Raw genomic sequence first — 22,996 nt, forward strand, 5'->3', positions numbered from 1 at the left:
TCTTTGTATTCTGTGAACAAAAAGTTGTAGACAACAAAAGGTCTTTCAAGTCCTCTCTTCTCCAAGCTAAACAGGCCTGATCTCTCAGACTCTCCTTGCAGGTCATGTTCTCCAGCCCCTTGGTAGCACTTGCTGGATGTGATCCAGCATGTCAACATCCTTCTTGTACTGGGGAGCCCAGACTGGACACGGTACTCCAAATGGAAGTGTCAAATAGAAGGGAAGGATCATTTACCTGGACCTACAGATTTATGTTCAACTTTTTGTCCACTAGGACTCCCAGATCCTTTTCTGAAGAGCTGCTTTCTAAACAGCCACCAGCCTGTACTGCTGCAGGGAGTTAGTCCATCCCAGATGCAAGACTTCACACTTGCTCTTGTTAACGTCATGTGGTTCCCATCAGCTCACTTCTCCAGCTTGCCCAGGTTTCCCTCAATGGAAGCCCTGCCCTCCAGCATGTGGACGGCTCCCCCCAATTTGGTGTCATTCACAGACTTGCCAGGAGTGCACCCTGTCCTGAGGTGGCATTAAACAGTATTGGTCACAGTACTGATCCCTGTGGGACCTCCACTAGTTACTGGTCAACAGCTGGACTTTGCTGATCACAGCTCTTTCAGTCTGGCAGTCCAGCCAATTTTCCACCCATCTTCTCCAGCCCATGTGTCACCAACTTGGTAATAAGACTAAGAGAAACTCTGTCAAGGGCCTTGCTGAAATCAAGGTATAGAACATCCACTGCCTTCCCCTTGTCCACAGTACCAGTCAGCTCATCACAGAAAGCAATGAGGTTGGTCTGCCCTTGGAAAGCCCATGCTGGCTGCTCTCAGTCACCTTATCCTTCATGTTCTTTAGAAATGGCTTCTAAGACATTTTGCTCCATAACCTTACCAGGGACTGAGGTGAGACTGACTGGATCATCCTCCTTGATCTTCTTGAAGACAGATGTGATGTCTGCCTTTTCCCAGTCATGAGGAACCTCTCTTAAGTGCCATGACTTTTTGGAGGTTGTAGACAGCATCTTCATAATGAGATCAGCCAGGCAGAACCCTCAGCACCTCTATAGATGCATCCTGTCTGGTCCCATGGATTTGCATATGTCCAAGTGGGTGAAGTGATCCTGACTCATGTCTTCCTCTGCTGTGAGTGCTGCCTCACTCCCACAGACTCTGCTAGGAACTCAGCAATCTGGGAGGCCAGAGGACAAGTCTTGCTAGTAAGAATGACCTTTTCGATGTCTCTTGTCACTAGTTCCCCATCCCATTAAGCAATAAGGCCACATTCTCCTTAGCCTTCCTTTTGCTGTTGATGTACTTTGAGAAACCTTTCCTGTTGTTCTCCACCTCCCAAGCTAATTTCAGCTCCAACTGAACTTTGGCTTTCCTGACTTCATTCCTATGCAAGTAATATCTTTGTGTGCCTTCCAAGTAGCTGGTCTCAGTTTCCATCTTCTGTGTGCTTCCTTTTTGTGTTTGAGTTCACTCAGGAATTCTGTGTTCATCCATGCTGGCTTTCTGCCACAGTTCCTGAACTGTCTGAGCATTGCAATGGACCATTCTTATACTCTGAGGCAGCTGCCCTTGAAGACCAGCCAGCTCTTCTAGACCTCTGCTCTCCAGGGCCATTTCCCACAGATCCTGCCAAGCAGGGCCCTGAAATCTGCTCATCTGAAGCCTATGGCTGTAATACTGTTCTTTGTCTTGCTCACTCCTCCCAGGATCTGAAACCCCACAGCCTCTTGCTCACTGCAGCCAAGGCTGCTTTTAGCCTTTACGTCATCCAGCAGTTCTTCATTGTTTGTGAGAAGCTGCAGCTCTTGAAGGTATCAATCTCCAAATAACTTTGTACCTGTCATATTTGTAAAATGGAGCTGGAAGCTTTCTTTTGTCTAATGTCAGTGTCACCAGTGACATTCAACTAGGAGATATTAAAGGTGTACGGAAAGGAAAACTAGTCTACAAATGTCACTCTATAGAAAGAAAGTTTGGTTCCAACTTGGGACAGAAATGTGGCTTGCATCTGACTTTTAGCTGAATCGGTTTATTTATCTAGCTGGCTGCTACATTTTGTTACTAAAAAAAGCATCCTGAAACCAAACAGCAGTAAATCACAGCAGGACTTCCAATGCATTGTATTCTGTGGTAGGTGAAGAGTGACTAGAAAAAGAATGGAAGAAAACCTCAAAGAAATTGAGATTTTTATATTGGTGTCCCTCACTGATAACACTTCAAGCACTTTCTTCTGCCTATTTGGGGGAGAATTCATGAGATACAGGGGGAAAAGAAAACTAAAGCCCTGGTGCCTATCTTTTCTGTCTTCCAATGGGACATGTACTCCAGAACTGACCGAGTGCCACAGCTCAATGGGCCTTTTCAGACCCGAATCATGGCTTAGCACAACACTGCCCCTTAAGGTCTAGTCCTCTGGCTGTTGTTCATAAAGTGATAAAGTAGTAGTTTCTCCAGGGACTAAAGAGGATGCTCTGTACACCACAGTTCCCCTGTACCTTCCTATACTAACCCGCTGGCAGTGTGCCATTTTTGATCTGGTATTGCTTCCCATTTGACAGAACAATGGGAATGACGCATATCCATCAGCGTGCTGCAGACTAGAGTGCTTGGAGAAAGGGGGGAATTGGGGAGGCAGGGAAAAGGGACCGCTGGAGCCAGAGGCAACAACTGGCCTCATGCAAAGCCAAAGTGATCTGCAGAGACGCAACAACAAGTCTCCACTGACTGCCATACTGATAAGCTCACTGGCTTTCTTGTGTATTGGGTAAAAAGGTTCGCAGTCTATATCCCCTTTAGCATATAGATTGAAGAAAATGCTTGGTGGCTCAACAGAGAAAATTGAAATAAAACATTCCTTTTAGAGGCTCTTTGAAACACCTTGAAAGGTGAAAAGTTTGCATGTAGAAACTATAGCATACTTGTGCTATCTGAATTTGTCTGTAAGCAGTTATTTGACATTTATTGCTATATTTGTAGAAAGAAATGATGAAACTGTTCTGGAAGCCTTAGTGTGTCTTTGTTAACTTTTGATGAAAGTTTTTCCTAAGCTGGGTGGTAGTCCATTAGAAGAGCCATAAAATGTTAAAAGGGTATGATGAGGATAAGCTGAGATAGTTTTCAGACAATTTAGTTGTTTGTACATCTTGGAGATCTATGTAGATGGAAACAGTGGAGCTCTTCCCTTGCTGTGAAGGTTTGAAGGAACGGCAGAACTTGTGCCAAAAAATTTAAAGGAGAGGTTTATGTAACTGAGGGTGGGAGTTATTCATCCTCAGTTGCCAGATATATAAATAATGAAATTATTATGCGTGTGACTCCCTGCAGTGAATGTTAAATCTGTGAAGTATTTGTTGACTCATGGACAAGTGTCTACCCTTTTCTATTCATGGATTGCACAATAAAGTGATTCAGATTGTCCAAAGTGCTCCATGCCTGAGGGAATTTGCTTGGTTTACATGTAAGCTAATTGATTAAATCAAGCCTCCCTGACAAGCCAATTAGTACTGGTTAGCTGAAGTACTGGTTAACCGGGTAAGGAAGCAGAAGAAATAGAAAATATTGACTGCAAGGACTTGATACTATGTATTTGCACCATACACAATACACTATAGTGTATATATTTGTATACTATAATATAAGTACTATATAATTTATGGTTGTCTCTATCCTGAGCAATTTCAGAACAGATGAGCCTAGACAGTTGTTTGCCCTCTGTTCTTCCTAGCAGTGGCACATTCATTTATTTCTTTCACAGTACAGACCTGGCTATGGGTATCAATCCTGTGGAACTACCGGAATAGAGTCTCCAGTAGGGCTCCCTCTCAGGCCCACCTGAAAAGTCAGTGCCAAAACAGTATGCCACAAAAGCAACACACCACCCCAAGCTCAGCATCCTGGTGCCTGAGCACCCTCACCCAGCAGTTACACTGCCCTCTGCTTAGCTCCTAAATGAAGTTAGAGTGATAGACTTAACCTGGGACACCCAAAATAGTTTGGGACATGATTACCAGAGAGGCCACTCCCTCCATGATACAGCTGAAGATGGCAGCAATTGGCTCTCCTCAAGCTCTTTCCTTTAAAAGACAGGGCTGTGGTTGCAGAGGGTTCTTCTGGCAGCATCCTCAGCCCTGTGGTCTGGTACAGCAAGGGTCTTCTCTTCAGCCTTTGGAGGAGAGGTATGTCATGATTACTTTTTGTTGTGGAACGGCTTTGTTGGGAAAAGAAATATGTAGCTAAATCTGGTTAAATTTTGAGGTTTTAAGTTATGAGAACTATGCCTGTGTCAAAGATATGTTTCCTTCCAGTACTTTGCTTTTGTTCTACATGTGAAGTGGTGAGTTTTTTCACCTCTCAATTTCTGTCAGTTAAAAGAAAATACTAGCTGTTTTAAAAGGCAGAAGTGTTCTGTGGGAGTATTTGAAACTGTTATGCAAAATTTAGTTCAATGTTATCTCATAATTTTGCAGTTTGCTTACATTGTGGACATGACTCAAAATATTTTAGAGGTTTGAGGTATATTATTATCTTTAATAATGAAACAGCTAGTGAATGATTCAGTAGCATCACAGTAATTTTTCAGGTATTAGGAGAGAGACAATTTTCTGCTTACAGATGGTTTCATCTCAGCTCTGCAACAGCCCTGTGGAAACTAAAACTTATTACATGAAAACAATGTTAGAAAAAACACTCCCATGTATTTGCAGCTGTCCATTATGCAGTGTAGCAGCTGGAAATAAGGACAACCATAACAATGTGTCCTCTTTGCAATTCATACTGTCAACAACAGATAGCAGAGGACTGCTCACAGCTCTAAAGAAAAAGCAAAACCATTCTCTGATTTTTGTTCAGTTTGATTTTAAAATTCTCCATCAAGGTGGCTTCTCCCACTCTCCCTGGGAGACCCTGCTGGCAGCAACTGCTTCTGACTGTCAGGCTACGTGCTGCCTTTGGTTCACACGGCATAGCTCCATCTCAGTTTAGATACAGTCGCAGAAGCCCCTGGGACGGGCATTTGCTTCACTCATTCACCACCCCTGTGGCAAATCCTGTGGTGCCACCAAGAACTACTGTGTGATATGCATGAGAAGGTGGGGAGAGCCAAGTGATCATCCACTGCATAGCCCACCAAATGCAGGGGAAACTGTGGGGCATTATCGTGGGTTAGCTAGTTAGTCATAACCAGTGGCTGCCACACATATATTTTCTTGATTGTGAGTTTCTGCTTGGTTTTTGAGGTTAGTTTCTGGGTTTTTTTGTGGGGTGGGTATGCATGCTGTTGGGTTTTTTTCATGTTGTCAAAGGGAGTGACAAGTCTTGCAGTATTACAGAGAAGCTGCCAATAGCAGAATTTACTGTCAGGATGTAAGTTGTTTCGGGTTATTGACAAGTTACTTACTAGCATCTTACAGAAGATGGGTGTCTTTCAAAAGGTATCTGTCTTTAGGAGCAAGTTCTCTTTGTGAAGAATGACCAAGAGGAGGTGTGGGAGCTCCCTCATTACCTGAAGGATCACCCCAAAACCATACCGTGATTAGTCATCACTGGCAACTAATATATGTAACTGGTATAAGTTCAGCTTACCTACCTTGGCTAACCTCAGAGGTAGACATTGAATTTTAGGAGGAAGACGAGCAAATCTATTTTAAACCCCCATCTTTCCTGAAATGGTTTTTATTGTTTGGCGTTTTTTTGTTGGTTTGGTTTGGTTTTTTTTCTATTTCACAGAAAGTTTTCTACTTAGCACTCTTGTTCTGCTGCCAGGCAAATTAGTTTTCCTCAAATGTTTGGTGGTGGTTTATTTTTGTGGTTTTTTTATATTGTAATTTGATGGTGGTGGGTATTTTTTCTCCTGTTGGTTTGTTTTCTTGTTTTGGTAGCTGACGTTCTGGAAGCAAATCTGCCAGGAAAGTGGGATGTCTTATTCCAGGCATCCAAAAGATCCTTTTTAGTGTCTTGCAGGGAAGAAGGAAAATGCTTGAAAACAAATCCATCTCTCTCTCTGTTATTTTGGTCACATCACCACTGTTTTTTTAATAGGGTTGAATGCCATGACTTAGCTTCTAACACTGTTGTAGACATCTTTAAAAAGTCACAGTCCAGGTATGTTTCCCACACCATTTCTTTGTGTCCATATTTCTTCACTTAAACGCACCTGAGATTTCCAGCCTCATCTAAAGCATGCTATAGCCTGGTTCCCCATTCATAGATAGGGACTTAAATGTTCAAAGTATTTAATAAGAACAAATTAATAAAGGCCATGTAAGTACCTTTACTAATAACTTATATATTATTTCTAATCTCTTGTTTCCCTTAACTTGTTTGGGCTCATCAGCAGGGGAATCTGCTCTTTTAACATCTCCCAGAAAATTTTAGGGGACACTCACAGCTGAGGACAGTGCCTTAATATCCAGAATGAAAAAAATAATCTGTCGTTCACAGAAGGTTGTCCTTCCCTAATATCCTTGGGTGGGACTGGTTTCATTTGGAGCCATTCAAAAATTAGGTCTCTAACCTAAAAGTCATCTTTATGGTGGAGAGGGGTAAAGTCAATCTGTCTTAAAACAAATTGCCCTGTGGGAAGTGCTTATCTTCCTATCACGGGCAAAAAGTTGTTTAATGGGAATTAAGAAAGCAAAAATAAACATCCATTGAACCATGATATTTGTGAGGAGAGTTCCTGGATAAAACTTAATGCATTTATTAGCATGCAGCCTAGGGGAAACAAGAACATTGTAATTTGGCACAAAATAATCTTCTTTTCTTGACTGTCAAGAGGGAACACAAGGGTCTTCCCAGAGTTGTGGCTGAGATATTAATAAGTGGCTCCTGCAGTGGGGATATCTGTCTATAACTGAGCTGATTAGGTTTTCTAAATACTAAGACCCAATGTTGTCTGTTAAATCACCAAGAGGCACTGGAAGGTCCACATATTTTTTGGGGGAAAAAAATCACTAGCTAGAGGGGGAAAAGATAAAATTATAGCCTAAAAATTCAATGCCTCTTCCTTTTCAACAGGGTTTGTCCATGTAGACTTATCCCAAGCACTTTCTCCACTTCCTATGATAGTGAATAGGCTGACTTGTCCTCCTTTACCCTGAGGAGCTCTAGTTCTGTAAGTCTGTGCAGAACAGGTCCTCTCTTCCATAGTTGCTGGGCTTTCTTCTTTCTCCTTTCTAGAAGGAAAGGTGGTGTCAGAACAGCTTGCCCTGGGAAGGGGAAAGGGACTACAGCCACCATATGACATAGCATGAATGTCTACTATAACTTAAAATATTTATTAACAGGTTCCATAAAACGTGAGGAAGATGGTGAAGATTTGCTGTTTTCTCCTTCTCTTAAGTTTGCTCAGTGGGCAACTCAATGCCAGCCCTGGACTCAAAGTGAGGATCACCCAGAAGGGGCTGGAATATGGTATGTGTCATGTTTTTAGGAGCTGCTGGTGGTATTGCATTGAATCCTGATATGACAGACATAGGGAAGTGAGGGCAGGGGGAAGATGTGACCTTATCACAGGCTATAAAGAAAAGGAAAGTTTAAAAGCACAGTACTTGGATACAGTAAGCTGCCTGGCAGCATTGTACATCATATCAAGGTTCATTTAATTTCAGATATTAAGTCAGTAAGTTCAACTCTTGCCACAACTAGGAGTAAGATCTGAAATGGCACTGCTGGGTCTCAGATGAGATATCCTCTCTTATCTGACTCTCTGTCCCATCTCCTAAGCCAGAAGCACATAACTGAACTCCCACACAGTACCAAAGGCAACAACTGATCATACTTTTCCTGTAGCCAAGGAGGTTGGGCTGGAAATCCTGAAGCAGAATATGGAGAAGGACCATTTCCCCGACTTGAGTGGCTATGAGAAATTTGGGCTTGGTAATGTCAAATACAACATCTCAAGGTAAGTATTTTCTCTGGGGGCAACTTGTGCTCAACTGAAACTTGAATCTTGTTTTATGTTCATCCTGACTGATGAAATAAACCTTCTCTTTTCTCTCCCTTACCTTCTGCATACTCTAGAATACAAGTCACCGCTGTTGAATTCCCCAGTGCTTCCATCTCCCTCTTACCTGGCACTGGGATAAAACTGGTGATTGGAAATGCTTCTCTAACCATTGATATGAACTGGAACATAAGGACTTGGATGTTGTACGTACAGCTTCATGTGTCCTGGGATCTATCTTGATGGAGAATATAAAGATAAAAATGCAAAGTTTAGTTTTTGTGACCTCTTCATGGCAAAGATGCTCTTTAACAGCAGCAGTAACCCAGGAGTACAGACTGGTCTTTCTGAACAGGTCTGCAGGTGGGAGACAGCCCCTGCCCCCTCAGACATGAGCACTGATAAAGAGTCCATGGCTGAGATGCATCTCTGCAAATAGCAAAGGACTGATGCTCTGTCTTGCCTGCCAGCTAATGACACATTTAGAAAAACTGTAGTGTGCTAGATCACAGTCCAGTATAATAAACCCTTCCAGTGCAGCTACACTGTTAGAAATCCTGTGCTATGTCTCCAAGAGACAGTCCAAAAGCTGATGGAAGATGGAGAAGCAAATAGTAATATCTGTAGAGCAGTATCCACAGCTTCCTAGTTGCAGGCTGTTTCAGAGGAAAGAAATCCCTCTCCTCTTCCCACAACTCACACGACCTATATTGACTGAACTACAGCAGTCTCCAATATGTACTTCTGGGCTTCTGCTGTCAGAGATGGCAGGGCTGGCTGCTTGCAAGGGGAGGGGACCCTGAACCTGAGGGTGGTGGCATAGTCGGAGGGGCAGTGCCCCCACTGGTAAGTACTCAAGACAGGCGAGCAGTGCATGTTAGTGGCAGTGACCAGGAACAGCCACCGGTCTAGATCGCCAGGTCAGCCCATAAGTGAAGAGGCAGGTCTTGGGTGAAGCCAGGGAGTCAGACCAGCAAAGCACCATCAGGATTAACAAAGTACAAGGTCATGCACAGGTCTACCTACAACACAGCTCAACCAAAGACCTCGGCTCCAATGCAGCTCATAAACCGAGGTCAGAGAAGCCCCAATGAGGCTTTTCACAGCTGTCTCACAACCAAGCTATGAAAAACTTGATCCAAAATAATGCAGTCTCACTGTATTGGAGCTGGCCTTCAGCATGGGCTGCCAAAGCCCTGAGAGGGGTGGGGAAGAGGACACAGAGCCCATTGGGGCACTCCAGGCCCTGACATGGGTCAACCTTCCTCAATATCAATAGGATAGATCCCAATACAGCTCTCTTGCCCTATCTTATATCAAGCATATGCCTGTTCCCTCTGCTGTGGGTGCAGGTTTGGGAGGTAGAACAAAATAGTTTACATCAGTGAATTATCTGCTTTCCCAAATACATAATTTTTCAAAACTCCTGGCTGGGAATTTGCATAGGATATTCAATTTGCAGATGTATTAGAATCTCTTCTAGTTATGAGCAATGCAATAAAAAGTACCCAGATAAACAACTTCATCTTTGGTGGACAGAAAAGAGTCCTTTAAGAATTAATGAGTCTTGAAAGCTCATTAAAAATAGCTTTTTAAAATTATTTAATTTTTGCTTTATGCAGCAAAGACAGTGGAAGAAGCACAGTATATATTTCAAAGGTGTTTGTTACTGCAATCTTTTCAACACCCCTGGATAATACAGGTCATACATCAATATCACTTAGCAGCTGCCGGACAACTTCTGGTGATATAGACATCAAGCTGAATGGGAAAAGTGGGTAAGTGGAAGAGATCTGTATGTACTCTAGGAGAAAGTAACTGTCAATACACAGCACAGACAGCTTCACAAAATAGGGCACGCAGAATTACTTTTAGGCATCTATAGGCACCATGACAGAGAATCAGGGCCCTAATCCAGTGTTAAAATGGCTAAAAATGGCAATTGTCCTTGTATCTGTGCACAATGTTGCATGACTAGAGGATAGAGACAGCATCAAACAAGCCCTTGTGCTTCTTCAGTGCCCGCTTCTTTCTAAACACTGCTCTAATCTTCAGCTCTGGGTAGAAGTTACCTGGTTGTACTATGCTTAGGTACTCCTAGTCACAGTGCTATCAAAACTGAACAGAACCAGACTGCTGTCTGTGCGCTTCTGGTTACAACTCCATGCAACATTATTTCATTGTTTCTTGTGTTCTCACTGTCTGAATACCACTCTTGTCACCTGGTTTTGGGTTTGGGTTTTTGTTTTTACTTGTATTGGAAGTTCCTAGTGCAGAGACTACTTGTTGATTCTGTGTTTGTACATACATGATGGTGGTAATATGAAGATTTCCTTATTCATAAAGATTAATCTATCCAGGCTAATTCCTGAGATGCCTAGCAGTGAAGTTATCTCCTTTTAAATGGTGGCTCTCTGATAGATGCTACATTTCAGAAAGCTCCCCTGTGTACTAGAATATCAAACTCAGATGCCATTAAATCCATGTTTTGCAGAGATATGACTTCCAGTTAACGACTGCAGTACTTGACCCATTAATTGCTTTTTTCCTTTCCTCTAGCTTCCTGCGTAACTTCTTTATCAAGTATCTGAAGAAACCTATTCACAAGAGCTTGGTCACAAACGTAAGCCTTTAACATTGTGTGGGAGAGGGGTTTAAGGAGTATGACTTTCACAAGTCAGTGCTGTGAACTTGGCAAAGGAAGAACTAAAAAAATAATACATTCCTATTCTGGTCTGATCAGCATGGTCACCATTTCACCAGCCAGAAATGCTTCCAGATAAAGTGCCAACTTCATGGCCAAGATATTCTAGGTTCAACCAAGGCAGCAGTAGGGCTGGAAAATGTAGTTATTTTCCTATTCCGATGAAGAATAAGTCTCTGTCTGTGTACCTACAGGCATATTGGGTTTTGAGTAATTTTTATACTCAGCAGACAAAACATATTGGGTGATGCACAGAGGTGGTTGTATATCACCTGATAGTATGACATATTTAAACTTCATATCGGAGGTAGTTCTGATGACAACCTGCCTGAGGCCTCTGAGAGGAGATAAAGCTTGAGATGACTGCGATTCTGCCCCAGGACAGGGTTGTCCTTCCCAGTGTACTTGGGTGGGACTGGTTTTATTCAGTTAGAGCCATTCAAAAGTTAGGTCTTTCATCTAAGACAGTCATCTTTATAGAGGAGAGGGATACATCCCATTCATCACGAGTTTTCTGTCTCCTTGTGCTCCTTAAGGCTGTGGTTTTGCCATCCCCATTGGGCAACTTCTCACTTTGTTCCCTAAAGGCAGCTCTGACATAGGACATGCTTATGTTGCGCCAGGCAGAAACCTTGGGTAACAAGTTAGCTGAAGAAAAGCTAGTTTAGGTTTTTGACAAAAAAATACTGTAAAGTGTGTAACATCAGCAGAAAGATTTGCTAGCACACAGGTAAGAGGTGCTTCCAGGTCCACACTAATCGGGCCATAACTTGAGTGTGCTTCTATATAGTCATGTCCCAACATCAGATCTGGGATCCAGCTGATAGATGAAGACATCAGATTGCTAAATGGTGAGTCACTGGTGATATCTTTTCCTTTTGCTTTCCCTCTCCTGTTCACTGAAATCCTGCAACTTGCTTAGCAGCTGGTCAGCAAAGCCTCCAGTGGTGGTACCAGACCCTCTGATCTGTCTGTTCTCTCACTTAAAGGACCACAGTTAAATAAAGGGAAGGCTACCTGGACAAGAAAACTGTATTTCTGAGGAGCCAAGGACTTGGGAGCAATTCTCAATATGCAAATGTTGCAGTGTGCACTTCTGTTGTCAGAAAAGCCACACAGCACTGATATTAAGGCAGTTTTCTGTTCCCTTCCATGCTCCAAGTCCTCCTGCATGCATAGCACTTTACAAGCTGATGCCTGCTCCCCTAGCCTGCCTGCAAATTTAAGTTTTGCTTGCCTATTTATCAGATTTGCCAAAGGCAAAATGAAAAGCTCCTTTGTAAAAAAAGACAAAAACAAAAAAAACCACCCACACTTCTCACTAACCATTTTGGGTTACACTTACAGCTCTTTAAGACATGGTGTTGGGCAGATACCATGTGCAAAACGAAGTACCTAAGCAGATCGGGGACCCACCTTTCTAGGAAAGTGTTGGCAAGTTAGAGGTACTCTGTATGCTCTCAGAAATGCTTGACAAGAAAACCCAGTGCTTCCTTATGTCCTGAAGCACTGGTATGGCCATTTTTTTTATTTTTTTAAGACCAAATTTACTTTTCTAAAATGAGAAAGTATTAGACAAACTAAAGGAAGTACTTTAAAGAAGGTGCCAGCAGAAGCATTAAGCCTTAGGTCAGAATGCATGTTAGGAGGTCCTTGGTTGTGGTTTTCCCTACTCTTTGGAACAACTTGTGTCATTCTCCTTCAGAAACTGACTTATTTTTAAGTAAACATAAAATTCTTTCTGTGCTTTTTGTAATATTGGGTATTTGCTTTATCTACCACCCTTACAGTCCTAATGCCAATTGATGATTTGGCCGAAATAGACTACTCCTTAAACAGCTTGCCAGCAGTATTCCAACCGTTCATTGACCTGGACTTGCAGGTAATTACCTGTAGTGCTACTTGCCAAGATTGCTGTGGCTTTTATTATTGTATGATCCACTTCCTAGGATGAGCATGATTGCTGTTCAGAATTAGTATCTGAGAAGACATTTCAAAGCATTGTTGCATTTGTTATTCTAATACATTTTAACAATCCTGTTTAAAATTATTTAAAAGCCACATCCTTTTGTGTTAATTGCTGCTGAGTTGGTTATATAAAAGAGAGCAGTACAAGTTGACCAAGCAAGTTAGAAGGAAAAAAAGAGAATGGGAAAGGAGAGAAAATGGTATTTGACACCATTTCTCTTCCTGTTGATGAATATCTTGAACTTTCAGTCAGTTACAGGAATATTTCTACACATTGCACTAACTAGATGCATCTGCTGTCAGATAAGAGAGGAAAAGAAAGAGCAAGGTTATAGGAGGAAGAACTAAGCCTCCAGCACCTTGAATGGTAAGACAGAAGACCTTTGAAAAAGCACGGGAGCCCAAGGAGTTTGAAGACCTGAAAGTGTCTTTCAAATAAAGGGAAAAATGTCCTTAAGTATTGAAACTAAAATCAGACTAGTTCCTAATGCTGAAATGCTTTGTCATTCTGTGCAAGGTTGAGTATAGTTATCATCATATTATCTAAGATCCTTAATTAAGTTTAATATGCCTTACACTAGGTGCTTTGCGAAGGCAGAATGAAAAGACAGTCTTGTCACAAAGATCTTATAGATTAAATATTAAAAAGAGACAGCAGAGAAATAAGAGAGGTGGGAACAAAAAGCTAGTATCTGTCACTGGTCATGGCACACCAGCTCTGCAGCTTCTGTCAAGCTTTTCTGGGTATTGTAGCAACTAGACTTTAAGCAGGGACTGGAGGTAGACTAAAGACGTAATGTTATGGCTGATTACAAGAGCTACCCTCCCACATAAGATGCAACATGGGAGAAAGATACAAAGCAAGTGAGTGGCGAATCCAGCAAGGGAGGCTTGAACAGGGAGGTCATCAGCATGACTCAGCACTTCAGGTGTTTTAATAGCCTTTAAAAGGCAACCAGAAATTGAGATAGATGGGGAGGGATTGAGAAAACAGACACACAGAACACATTTGAGATGAAAGAGAAAGGGGGAACTAATAAAAGGGATATAAAAAATCTTAACCTCTAAGTACTTTTATCACTTTGAATCAGTTTTGCCTTTTTTGTTTAATCTGGATGCATTTGGAAATATTTGATCTGCAAGTCTTTGCTAATGGGAGCACAAAAGACAACATAAGTGTTTTTTAACATTGTCTAACATAACTTCCCTTTCATAGGCATCCTTTTGTTCTGCACAAGTTACCAACTTGTTTCTGGGTAGAATAAGGTGCTGATTTTGACCTAGAAACACCTCTGGTTTTAGAGATCCATTTTGTAATTGAGATCATTGGATAGGTCTTAAGCAGCAGTTCTCAGATTTAAATTCCTAGGGATGGGGAAAGGAGAAAGTAAGGCTCTTCAATGAGGACCCTTAGTCTTATGGTCTTCAAAGAATATGTAGATCCTTAACTTAGAAGCTCTTTCTGAGGTGTTAGACTGTCTTCAGTAGGTGATCGGCATCTCAAAAGACAGTTCTCAGGTGTCATCTATAAATGTCTCCAATCTCTGGAACTTGTCTTCACTATCTGCTTGAAAGCACCAAGTCTTCAGGGTGTGCTACAAAGCCTATGTACTCATTTATATACCAAATGAGTAGTCTAAGCAAGGTAAAGGAAAGTAGCATTAATTGTTTGCAGTCATGTTAGTTGTATTTTGACTCTTTTTTTTTTTTTTTTTTTTTTTATCTCTAACAATAATGTTTAGGGCACAGTCTACCCAGCTGGAAACTATACTGGCCTTCCCTATGTGGCAGTACCCTTTGCTATCCCAGACCATAACAACTCCATGCTCTACCTTGCCTTCTCAGAGTATTTCTTTCAGACCTCTTCATTTGCTTACTATACCGCAGGGGCATTCAACATCACCATTGCAGAGGAGGTGAGTAGGACACAGGAATGGGGTCAGAGTGGCTCAGGTCATCCAAGATGGGGCTTCGACGTGCCAGTTGTCAGTCTGTGGGCTGTATAAAGCTGCTAATTGGCCTGCAAAGTCCTGAGACAGTAGATCATAAATACTAGAGTGTTCTTATACTTTTTCACTTAGGCTATATATAGCTGCTTCAGGCTACAGCCAGGGGTGCCAAGTTCCACTGAGCAAGGTTCCAAATGCTGGCAACTTGCTACAAAGGTTTTTGTAGACCTGAGGCATAGACTCCTCTGACCTGGACAAAGGATCTAGTCTGGGGAATTTAGCAGCCTCAGTAGCTCTTTTCTGAGGGATCTTCATAGACTGAAAGTACTACAGGGGCCATGGAAGCAAAGCACATGTCAAAGCATGGTGGCTGTGGCTTGGAGGGTGGCAGACTTGGCTAGCCTGTCTCCAGGAGGTTCAGCAAGTCCCAAAACCTATAGATTACAGCCCAAACTATAATGATATTAAGCACTTGCTTTCTTAGGTAGTATTTTGGCATATATTTTTGGGAATCAGCTTTAAGTATACTAAGTCCCTCAAGAATATTTGAGAGGTATAAAAATCAATGCATTTAGAGAAAAGCTGACCATAAAGGTCAAATCTGGTAAAAAAAATAATTGTTTTTTTTCTTCCTCCAGACTTGCAGCTATTTTAATATAAGCACAGAGATATTTGGCAGTATCATCCCTGAGGTGAGTAACATTATTTCTACAGGCTCTTAGGAAACCACCTGGTGTGGGTGTCAGACACCTCAGTGCTGGTGTATCCCACAGTCTTGTAGGGCCAGCAGGGCTCCTGTGCTGGAGAAGCGGGGACATGTATTCCTATTAACAGTAGAGCAGATGGGCATTGTCACCTCCCGCCCCACAATGAGTTGGATGACTTGCACTGTTACCAAACTTGGCTCCTGATCTTGCACATCAATCTTTACTGTGGGCACTGTGCCCAAGCTGCTGCTGTTCCCAGCTAAAACCAGCTCTAGGCAGGAAAAATCTTCCAGTCATGAGTCCTGCTTCGAGAGACTTCTGAGGGCCTCAGCTCAGAAATAACACCTTTCTCCTGCCTAAACCTGCATAATTGTCTGCCTTACTAGCCTGTGACTGACTAGCAGAATGGAATCCAGTAAAGACCTGGGAAGGGACAATAGTGGCCATGTGCAGGAAACCAAGCTAATAGATGGGCGGGAAACATTACATCTATGGAACAGACGAGGCAGATGCACAGGATATCCATTTATTTCAGGTGGAGGAGATAATATAACTGAACAGAGAATATGAGTGTGCATGGCTTCCACCAGCCACCTTTGACCGAGTGAGAAACCAAAAATGAGCATAAAAGACCCTAGGCCAAGAGTACTGAGGTTGGATGAAATCAGATTCATGGTTTGAAGAACTTCACATCCTTGTTTGCTTCCTGGACTATATTAAGTTCCTTCCTCAGAAATATTAAGACTATTCTAAGGGCAGTCATCATATGGTCTTCTCCATAAAGTGCCATGAGCACTGATGCCAATATTCATTCCCCTCTGTTCTAAGTAATGAACTTGGTGAGCCTACTCACTCTTCAGGCAGTGGACAGAGTGAGGCTATTCTCAGGACAGTCCAGAGCAGGAACCAGTCTCATTAAATGGGTGAATCAAAGTGAATGACCCCTGAGCTCTCTTGTTGTGTGACTTAAACATCACACTTATGTTCCATTCCTTCCGATGTTCACAAACAAGTATTTAATTTCTCTCAAAGTGATATAGAAGAAATCATATTTCTGGAGTGGAAGGAACTTTCCATTGCCCTCCTGTTGTGGCCAAGACTGTTAATTTATCAGAACAGAAAACTTCTACTTCCTGCTTGATTGAAAGAATCTTACGTTAGTAGCTATCCTTAACCTTGTTGTAAGGAACTACTTCAAAATGATTGCTTTAAGAATAAGAAAATGCAGTATTCTAATCTGTTCTATAAGGCAAGCCTTTTTCTGTTTGTTTGGTTTGGTTTGGTGTTTTTTTTTTCTCTTGGAACCTTACAGGTAGCCAAATATTCAGTTACACCCTACCCAGTGATGTTGAAGCTAATGGCTACTGAAATACCTGTCATCAGCTTAAAGCAGGATTCCTTCACGGTAGATATCCAGGGCTCCATGGAGGTGTTTGCTGTTCTGCCAGACTCAACCACCCAGTCATTGTTCACAATGAACGTAGTAAGTACAATGAACAAGGTGATGTTTAACTCAGGGTTAAATATGTTTGTTTCTTCCTTCTGTTAAAACTCTGCACAAAAAAAGTGCTGAATTTCTCATACTTAAATGTAAAAATTTCCCTTAGTCACAGGTGGTGACTGTGTGGCCTCACTTACCCTATAGGAAATTTCTATGGCAAAGAACACTTTCCTATAGATGGCCAAAAATCCAAACATATAATAACTCTGATCAACCAGTTTTGTTCTCTGGAATGAGAACTCTGCCTGTTCTGCAGGCATGAGTCATGTCTCTTGGTAACTGGTTCATTTACCTGAAAATGTATTTTGATTGCTGAAAGCTCAATACCCATGTTTCAGCTTGCAGTGCCGTTTGGACAAGCAGGCATTCACTGTGTGTGCAGCCTTGCATGGCCCATGAGCTAGGGAGAAAGCTGTACCTACATAAATTTTATCTTCCTAATTATGTACAGAAGCTGTTTCATGTATTTGTGACATCCACAGCAAGGGTCCTCAGTTTTTGTCTGGTAATCCATGTTTTCTTTATTCTGCAGGCAGCCAACACCAGCATTGCTCTGAATATATTTGACCAGAAATTGATGGGCTCGCTATGTTTGAACAGGTAACTCAACCTGGGATGGAAAGGATTTCCAGCTATTTGGAAAACAGTGTTAGTAACGCCAACATTCACAGTTTAGGCACGTGATCAGATAACTATGTGTTTCCCTGATAAATTGATCTCCATTAGATTCTCTAATTCTCTATGTGGCTGTACTTGTACAGTTTAGAGGAGTCAGGAAGCTTGTCTGTGACAACTTCCACAGTCCCTAGTGGACTGCCCACCAGCTGTGTATTGCTGCAGGGCAGTGGTCTCATTGAATTTATCTGCTTTCCCTTCTGAGCTAGGTAAAGGAAGTGTGCAGGCCAGTTAAGATGACCATGAACCACCTGAGGGCTTCCCTCATTGCTTCCCAGCTGGCAAGATGACTCTGCTTTCTAGACCACCTGTGCCACTAAAGTAGTGCAGAGGAGTCCATGACACAGGAAAGAGCCTGGACCCCTGCAGTTCCCCTACACTGATATTCTTATAGCAGACTTTCCCCAAGTGAAGCACTGCAGCTTCCTAGGGCCAGAAAGCTGGAGAGCAGGGGGCTGGGCATTCAGACATATAGCATGTCACATGTTAAAGAGAGAAGCTCTGTATACCAGGACCTCACAGCTGGGAATTGGTACCCTGATTTCATAAAAGTCCCTTGGGAAGACAGTTACAGGGTTAAGAATATGCAGAGTTCACCAGGGCACAGATATTAGGAAACTGAGGATAGTTCTGTTAGCAATTTTTTTGCAGCTATATTCAAAGAGAAAAATCTGGAGTGTGCTGGAAGCTTGCCTTGAGAGCTGGGATGCCCATGCTGTGGAAACTCAGAAATCTTATGTTGGATACTTGAGTACATATATAAGTAATTTGCAAGCAAAGACATTGGCGACAGCCATCAGCAGCAGTACCATACAACAAATGAATTTTTCTTCCTACCTTGGTAAGGCTCACATCAAAGCATTATGCAGATGTACCAAAATCCTTGCAAAATATCTGGGAGCCTGCACATCCTTGGTAAAATCAATTGTCAGTAGGATTTCCAAAACACAGCACAAGGAGAAGCACACTCACATTCTGGCTACAGCCCTTCTAGCATATTCTTTTGCATGCATGTTCAGCAATGCTCTGAGAGCCATATCTTTCTCTGTGAGGCAGTATGCATTGTGTGAGGTAAATTGCTTCAAAAAACTTTTTGTGGAGCTCTGAAGCTCTACAGCAGTGACTGCACATGACTAAAATTACCATTTATCCTTTCTAGTGACTCATCTTCTTTCACTTCTTTCCTTCAGGCTCCAGTTCTCCCTAGCCCACTCCAATGTTGGCTTTTTTGAGGTAAGCGCGTAGTTTAAGCACATAGGAAATGCAAATCAGGAATATAAGTGATATCCAGGCAAAAGGCTAAGCAGCTAAACTTTATCTGTATTTCTAAATCATTTGGCTTCATTCCTGGATGGTTCTTTTCCTGTCTTCTGGCAGCCACCTCTTTGCTGTGGACTTAAAAGTATATTCTTTGGGGCAAGTTAGTGCTCTGAAAAAGAGATATTCTGTAGTTCCCCTGACTGCTGTATTGCATTTCATCGGTAAGCAGAGAGATCTCTCGAATCATAACTGAAACACAGAGCAGCAGTCTGAACTGTAGCAGCAGATGGAGCAGTGTGCTGCCAAAGCGATCACATGCACGACCGAGGCAGAGCAGCCCATGAGGTGCAGTGGGTGCTAATCACAGATGCTTGGAATTACAGTAGGGAATGGGAGCCAAAATACTGAGTCTCAGATGCCTGAATTAGTGCGGTTGTAGCCTTGCAAGGGAAAACCCTGCCTCCGCAGGGAGTCATTTAATTCTGAGTATAATCAATCAGTTCTGAGTAGCTAAGGAGGAAGGATTTAAACCGTTCTGGTCCTGCTTTCCTATTGGTGATAAATCATCTCACAAATAAAGGAAACTGACTGTTTTAAATGAAAATGTCCAAGCATGATGAAAGCCATTTACATTTTGCATGTCACTTCCTCTGCATTGTTCCAAAGACTTAAAAACTGAAGTTCACTTGAGTTTATGACTCTTGGGCCAAATGACAGCTGAAAGTTGAACATGAGCCTAACTCCATCCAGGATTAAGGCATGACAGTTCTACTGCTGTCAGGAAGTGATGGCTAACTCAGCTTTCTTATATGTGGCAGATCTCACTTCTGGAGAACATCCTGTCTTACATCTTACAGACTGAAGTAATTCCATCAGCTAATGGTAAGGCTGTATTTCAAAGCTTCATCTAAAAGCTTCCAGCAGCATGGGTGATTCTAGGAACTTCTACTGACTTTCTGCTTAAGTTTCCAGTTCCCATTAACTTGAGTGGAAAATGACCACCAGTCAGTAAGCAGTGGAAGGGGGAGATTGATCTGTAGGGGTGTAAGTGCACCCTCTCACTGGCACGGTTCTGCAAAAAGGGCTGAAAGAGCTTGAAAAATTGCAGTCTATCTGCCTTTGCCTCACTCAAGGTGGCCCTGATGCATCAGTGAGAAGCATGTCTCTCTAGTCTGCACACCTGCCTGAGGCCACTGTGTGTGAAATGTACTCCTCTTTATAAGACCAGCACAGAGCTTTTGCCTCCCATAAAGCTTATTTAAGGCCCTAGAGGGAGACATAGCTTTGTGCCAGCCATCTGTATTGGGATGAACTTCACCTTCCTTAATGGAGACAAATGGGAGCAGTTTCTAATGATGCTAGAGCTGTATTAACAGTCCCTCAGGTCACTAGGGACAAATCACCAAGTATGTAACATTGAACACGAAACTCCTTGGTTTGGCTGCAATACTGCCAAGAGAAAAGCATCTGTATTTTTTCCCCACTGGTAAATAAGCATTGTCTACCTCCCAGGGCTGCTTGTGAAGAGTAAGAGCTTAATTCTTGAAAGTGACCTAGAAATCTCTCCATATAAACACCTGCCCTTCAACAGCTGTGCCTATCATCCTTCTAATGCATATCTAAATCATTGTGTTTGTCTCTTAAGCTAAACTGTCAAAAGGATTTCCTCTTCCTAATCTGGCCAATGTTACGTTGATGAGACCTCACATTACAATTGCACAGGTGAGATTTTTGACATTCCTATGAAAGGTTATCTTTTTTGGCTAGGCATTTATTCACCTTCTGTTTGTACAAGAAACTTGCTGGACTTCAGCTAGTAAAGCAGTAAAAAGCCCTGGGTTGAAAATGAAATCTGTAATAATAGTAAAATCCTATTAGAAACAAATCTATCTATCTTTGAGAGGAAAAAGTGAGAACCAAATAAATGTTGATGATGTGATCAATGCACAGCTTGCTCAGCCTTGCAAGTTGCAATTCAGTGTGAAAACAGGTTTACAGTTACCATTTTGTTCAAGTTTGGTCAATCAAATCAAATTAGTTATTGCTATCCACACAGTCCTGCTGATTTTAAAAGGAATAGTTGAAATATGAGAGGCAGATGAATTCAATTTTGTGCACCTAGGATGACTGCTTTCTGTTGGTGATAATGACTGAGGCTAGTGGTCAAAAGTAGTGAGTGAGCTCTCAAAATATTCTTTGCCTCCTGGTTATTATCAAAGTCTAGCCCTTAGTTAGAACATACAGAATGTTGCTAGACAATCAATCAGTACAAGGGCATTGCTGACAAACTCTCAGCAAATGAGTAAGCCTGTTACATTTCTCAACTTGTTTACCAACTTCTCAGTTATTTTCAGCTTTGCAGAAACAGTCTCAAATCCTTGGTTGTGGTTAAGCACAACTCAGGAAACAAAATGCAAAGGTTGTTTTTAATTTTTCCTTTCATCCCATATACCTGGCAGCAGCCAGCTGTGCAGTCCCTGAAAAATATAATTGCTTGGAGACTGCCTTCAGTGGCACTAGTTGCCAACAGTGTTACAGGATCTTAATGGTTCTGTAGGGCCCATTTCCCACCTTGCTTTCTCTAACCAGTCTCTCATCAGTAACTAGGAATGAGAGAGGACACAGAATTGCTGTGCCCTATCAATGTGAATGGGATTCCTATTTAAAAGCTAGTTCTGTAGTCTCTACTTCCAGTCCCAGTCTGTTGGCTGTGGTCGATAGGAAGAAAGACCATTCTTCTCCCTTTTCATAGATGATCATATTAGACTGTGATGGGCAGCTCTCTGCAGGTTCATTTGTCTGTACGTGCTGACAATGAGGGAAGCTTTAAGGACAAGTTTAGATTAAATGGCTAATTCTTAGGTGGCTCAAAAGAGGTAAAAATAATCCCGCCTTGTAACGATTGCCTTCTTGCATCAAGACTCAAATGAACTTTCCTGGGTAGCCTGGTATGATCTTTAGATGTCCCTTCTGTTGCTAGCATGGTACATAAGGATAGCACTGAGGAAAAGATAGGGCTTTTTCGCAAAGTTTAAAGGACAGATTAATAAAACTTGTTACTTCCAAGGCTCAGCTGTTCTCAGGAGATTTTTCTGACCTTAAACAGGACTGAGACAAAATTAAAAAAAAAAAAGCAAACAAACACACAGCAAAACCAACCAAATAAAAGAATGCCTTCATTTTGTAATTCATAGAATTTCAGTGACTGTTCTTCTCCCCACAGGGATATATGTTGATTTCTACTGATGTCCACTACAGACACTGAAGGAGAAGAGAGACCATTTGTTAAGCACAAACTTCAAATCAATAATGTGACTCTGAAAGCTAAACACCATCCAGTTCTGCTGAGATGTGTAATGAGCTCTGACAAGGGCAATGTCATCCTGGTTGGGGGCAAGGGGGATGCGGGAGGTAAAGAAAGCTGATGGAATGGTTAAGCTGTACAATGGTGGCAACAAGCAGACCCAGAGGAGAACATGCAACACATGCTTGACATTATTTATGCTGGAGTTTAAGTCATGCAAAAATGCTTTTAAGATTAATGCCTCTCTTGAAATACAGTCTAGTCTTGTCTATACACTTCCAGAAAGGGTGTGGTAGTCTCTCAAAAAAAGGAAAAGAACATTGTCCAAATGCCTGCTGAACTATTTCTACAGTAATGGTCTTCTGAACACAATGCATTAAGTATGAAGCGAGCCCTGTCCAGAACAATGTCAAACTGGGAACTGTCCCAGTTACAATGGGAACTAAATTTTTTGCAGTGCCTTAACTCAACTCTTAATTTTTATCAAAGATGCAGAAGCAGTTCAGGAAGAGAGACAAAGTGGCACTACTACTGTCTCTGATAGTCCCTCTTCCCGCTTTGACTCTTCAAATCCTTGTGTCTGTCGTGTTCCCTGTTGAGCATTGCTTAGCCAGGTTAGTATGTTTAACTCCTTCAATGTTTCTTAAGTCTAACCCTCCAACACCTTTGTCAATGTTTCTCTGAATTGAAATAGTTACAGATACTTTGCCTCTTACTTCATTGTTATATGTTGTCCTACCCTCTTCTTTTTCAACACTTCATTAGCATGCAAATCGGAACACAGTTCTGCAGAGTGATACAGCTGTCCTGTACTGCTTATGTGCTTGTGCTTTGGCCAAATTGGGATGGGAAGCTGGCTCAGGCCTCCCAAGCTGGCACCAACAGAGGAGAAACAAAGGTGGGGATGCCATGGCCTGCTCTGTTCTGCTGCTCTATTGAGTCCGGAACCGCCCCTCTGCAAAGTCCCATCCACCTGGC

At 42.1% G+C, this 22,996-nt stretch overlaps 1 protein-coding gene across 2 annotated transcripts; it reads left to right on the forward strand.

Annotated features, from left to right (window-relative positions):
* Positions 1–3,946: 3,946 nt before the first annotated feature.
* LOC130150135 (BPI fold-containing family C protein-like) lies at positions 3,947–22,768 on the forward strand. 2 transcript variants are annotated; one of them, XM_056340773.1, is made up of 17 exons: positions 3,947–4,183; positions 6,045–6,107; positions 7,292–7,418; positions 7,797–7,908; positions 8,028–8,156; positions 9,573–9,728; positions 10,510–10,573; positions 11,445–11,505; positions 12,445–12,536; positions 14,365–14,538; positions 15,210–15,263; positions 16,591–16,761; positions 17,312–17,379; positions 18,645–18,687; positions 19,533–19,596; positions 20,360–20,436; positions 21,938–22,768. In XM_056340773.1, exons 3-17 carry the CDS (start codon positions 7,313–7,315, stop codon positions 21,977–21,979), a joined length of 1,413 nt encoding a protein of 470 aa, XP_056196748.1. In that variant the 5' UTR covers positions 3,947–4,183; positions 6,045–6,107; positions 7,292–7,312; the 3' UTR covers positions 21,980–22,768. The 2 variants fall into 2 exon arrangements, with proteins under 2 accessions (XP_056196748.1, XP_056196747.1); XM_056340772.1 differs by lacking the exon at positions 6,045–6,107.
* Positions 22,769–22,996: the final 228 nt, after the last annotated feature.

This window comes from Falco biarmicus, chromosome 5, assembly GCF_023638135.1.
Source record: "Falco biarmicus isolate bFalBia1 chromosome 5, bFalBia1.pri, whole genome shotgun sequence".
Classification (NCBI taxonomy): Eukaryota; Metazoa; Chordata; class Aves; order Falconiformes; family Falconidae; genus Falco; species Falco biarmicus.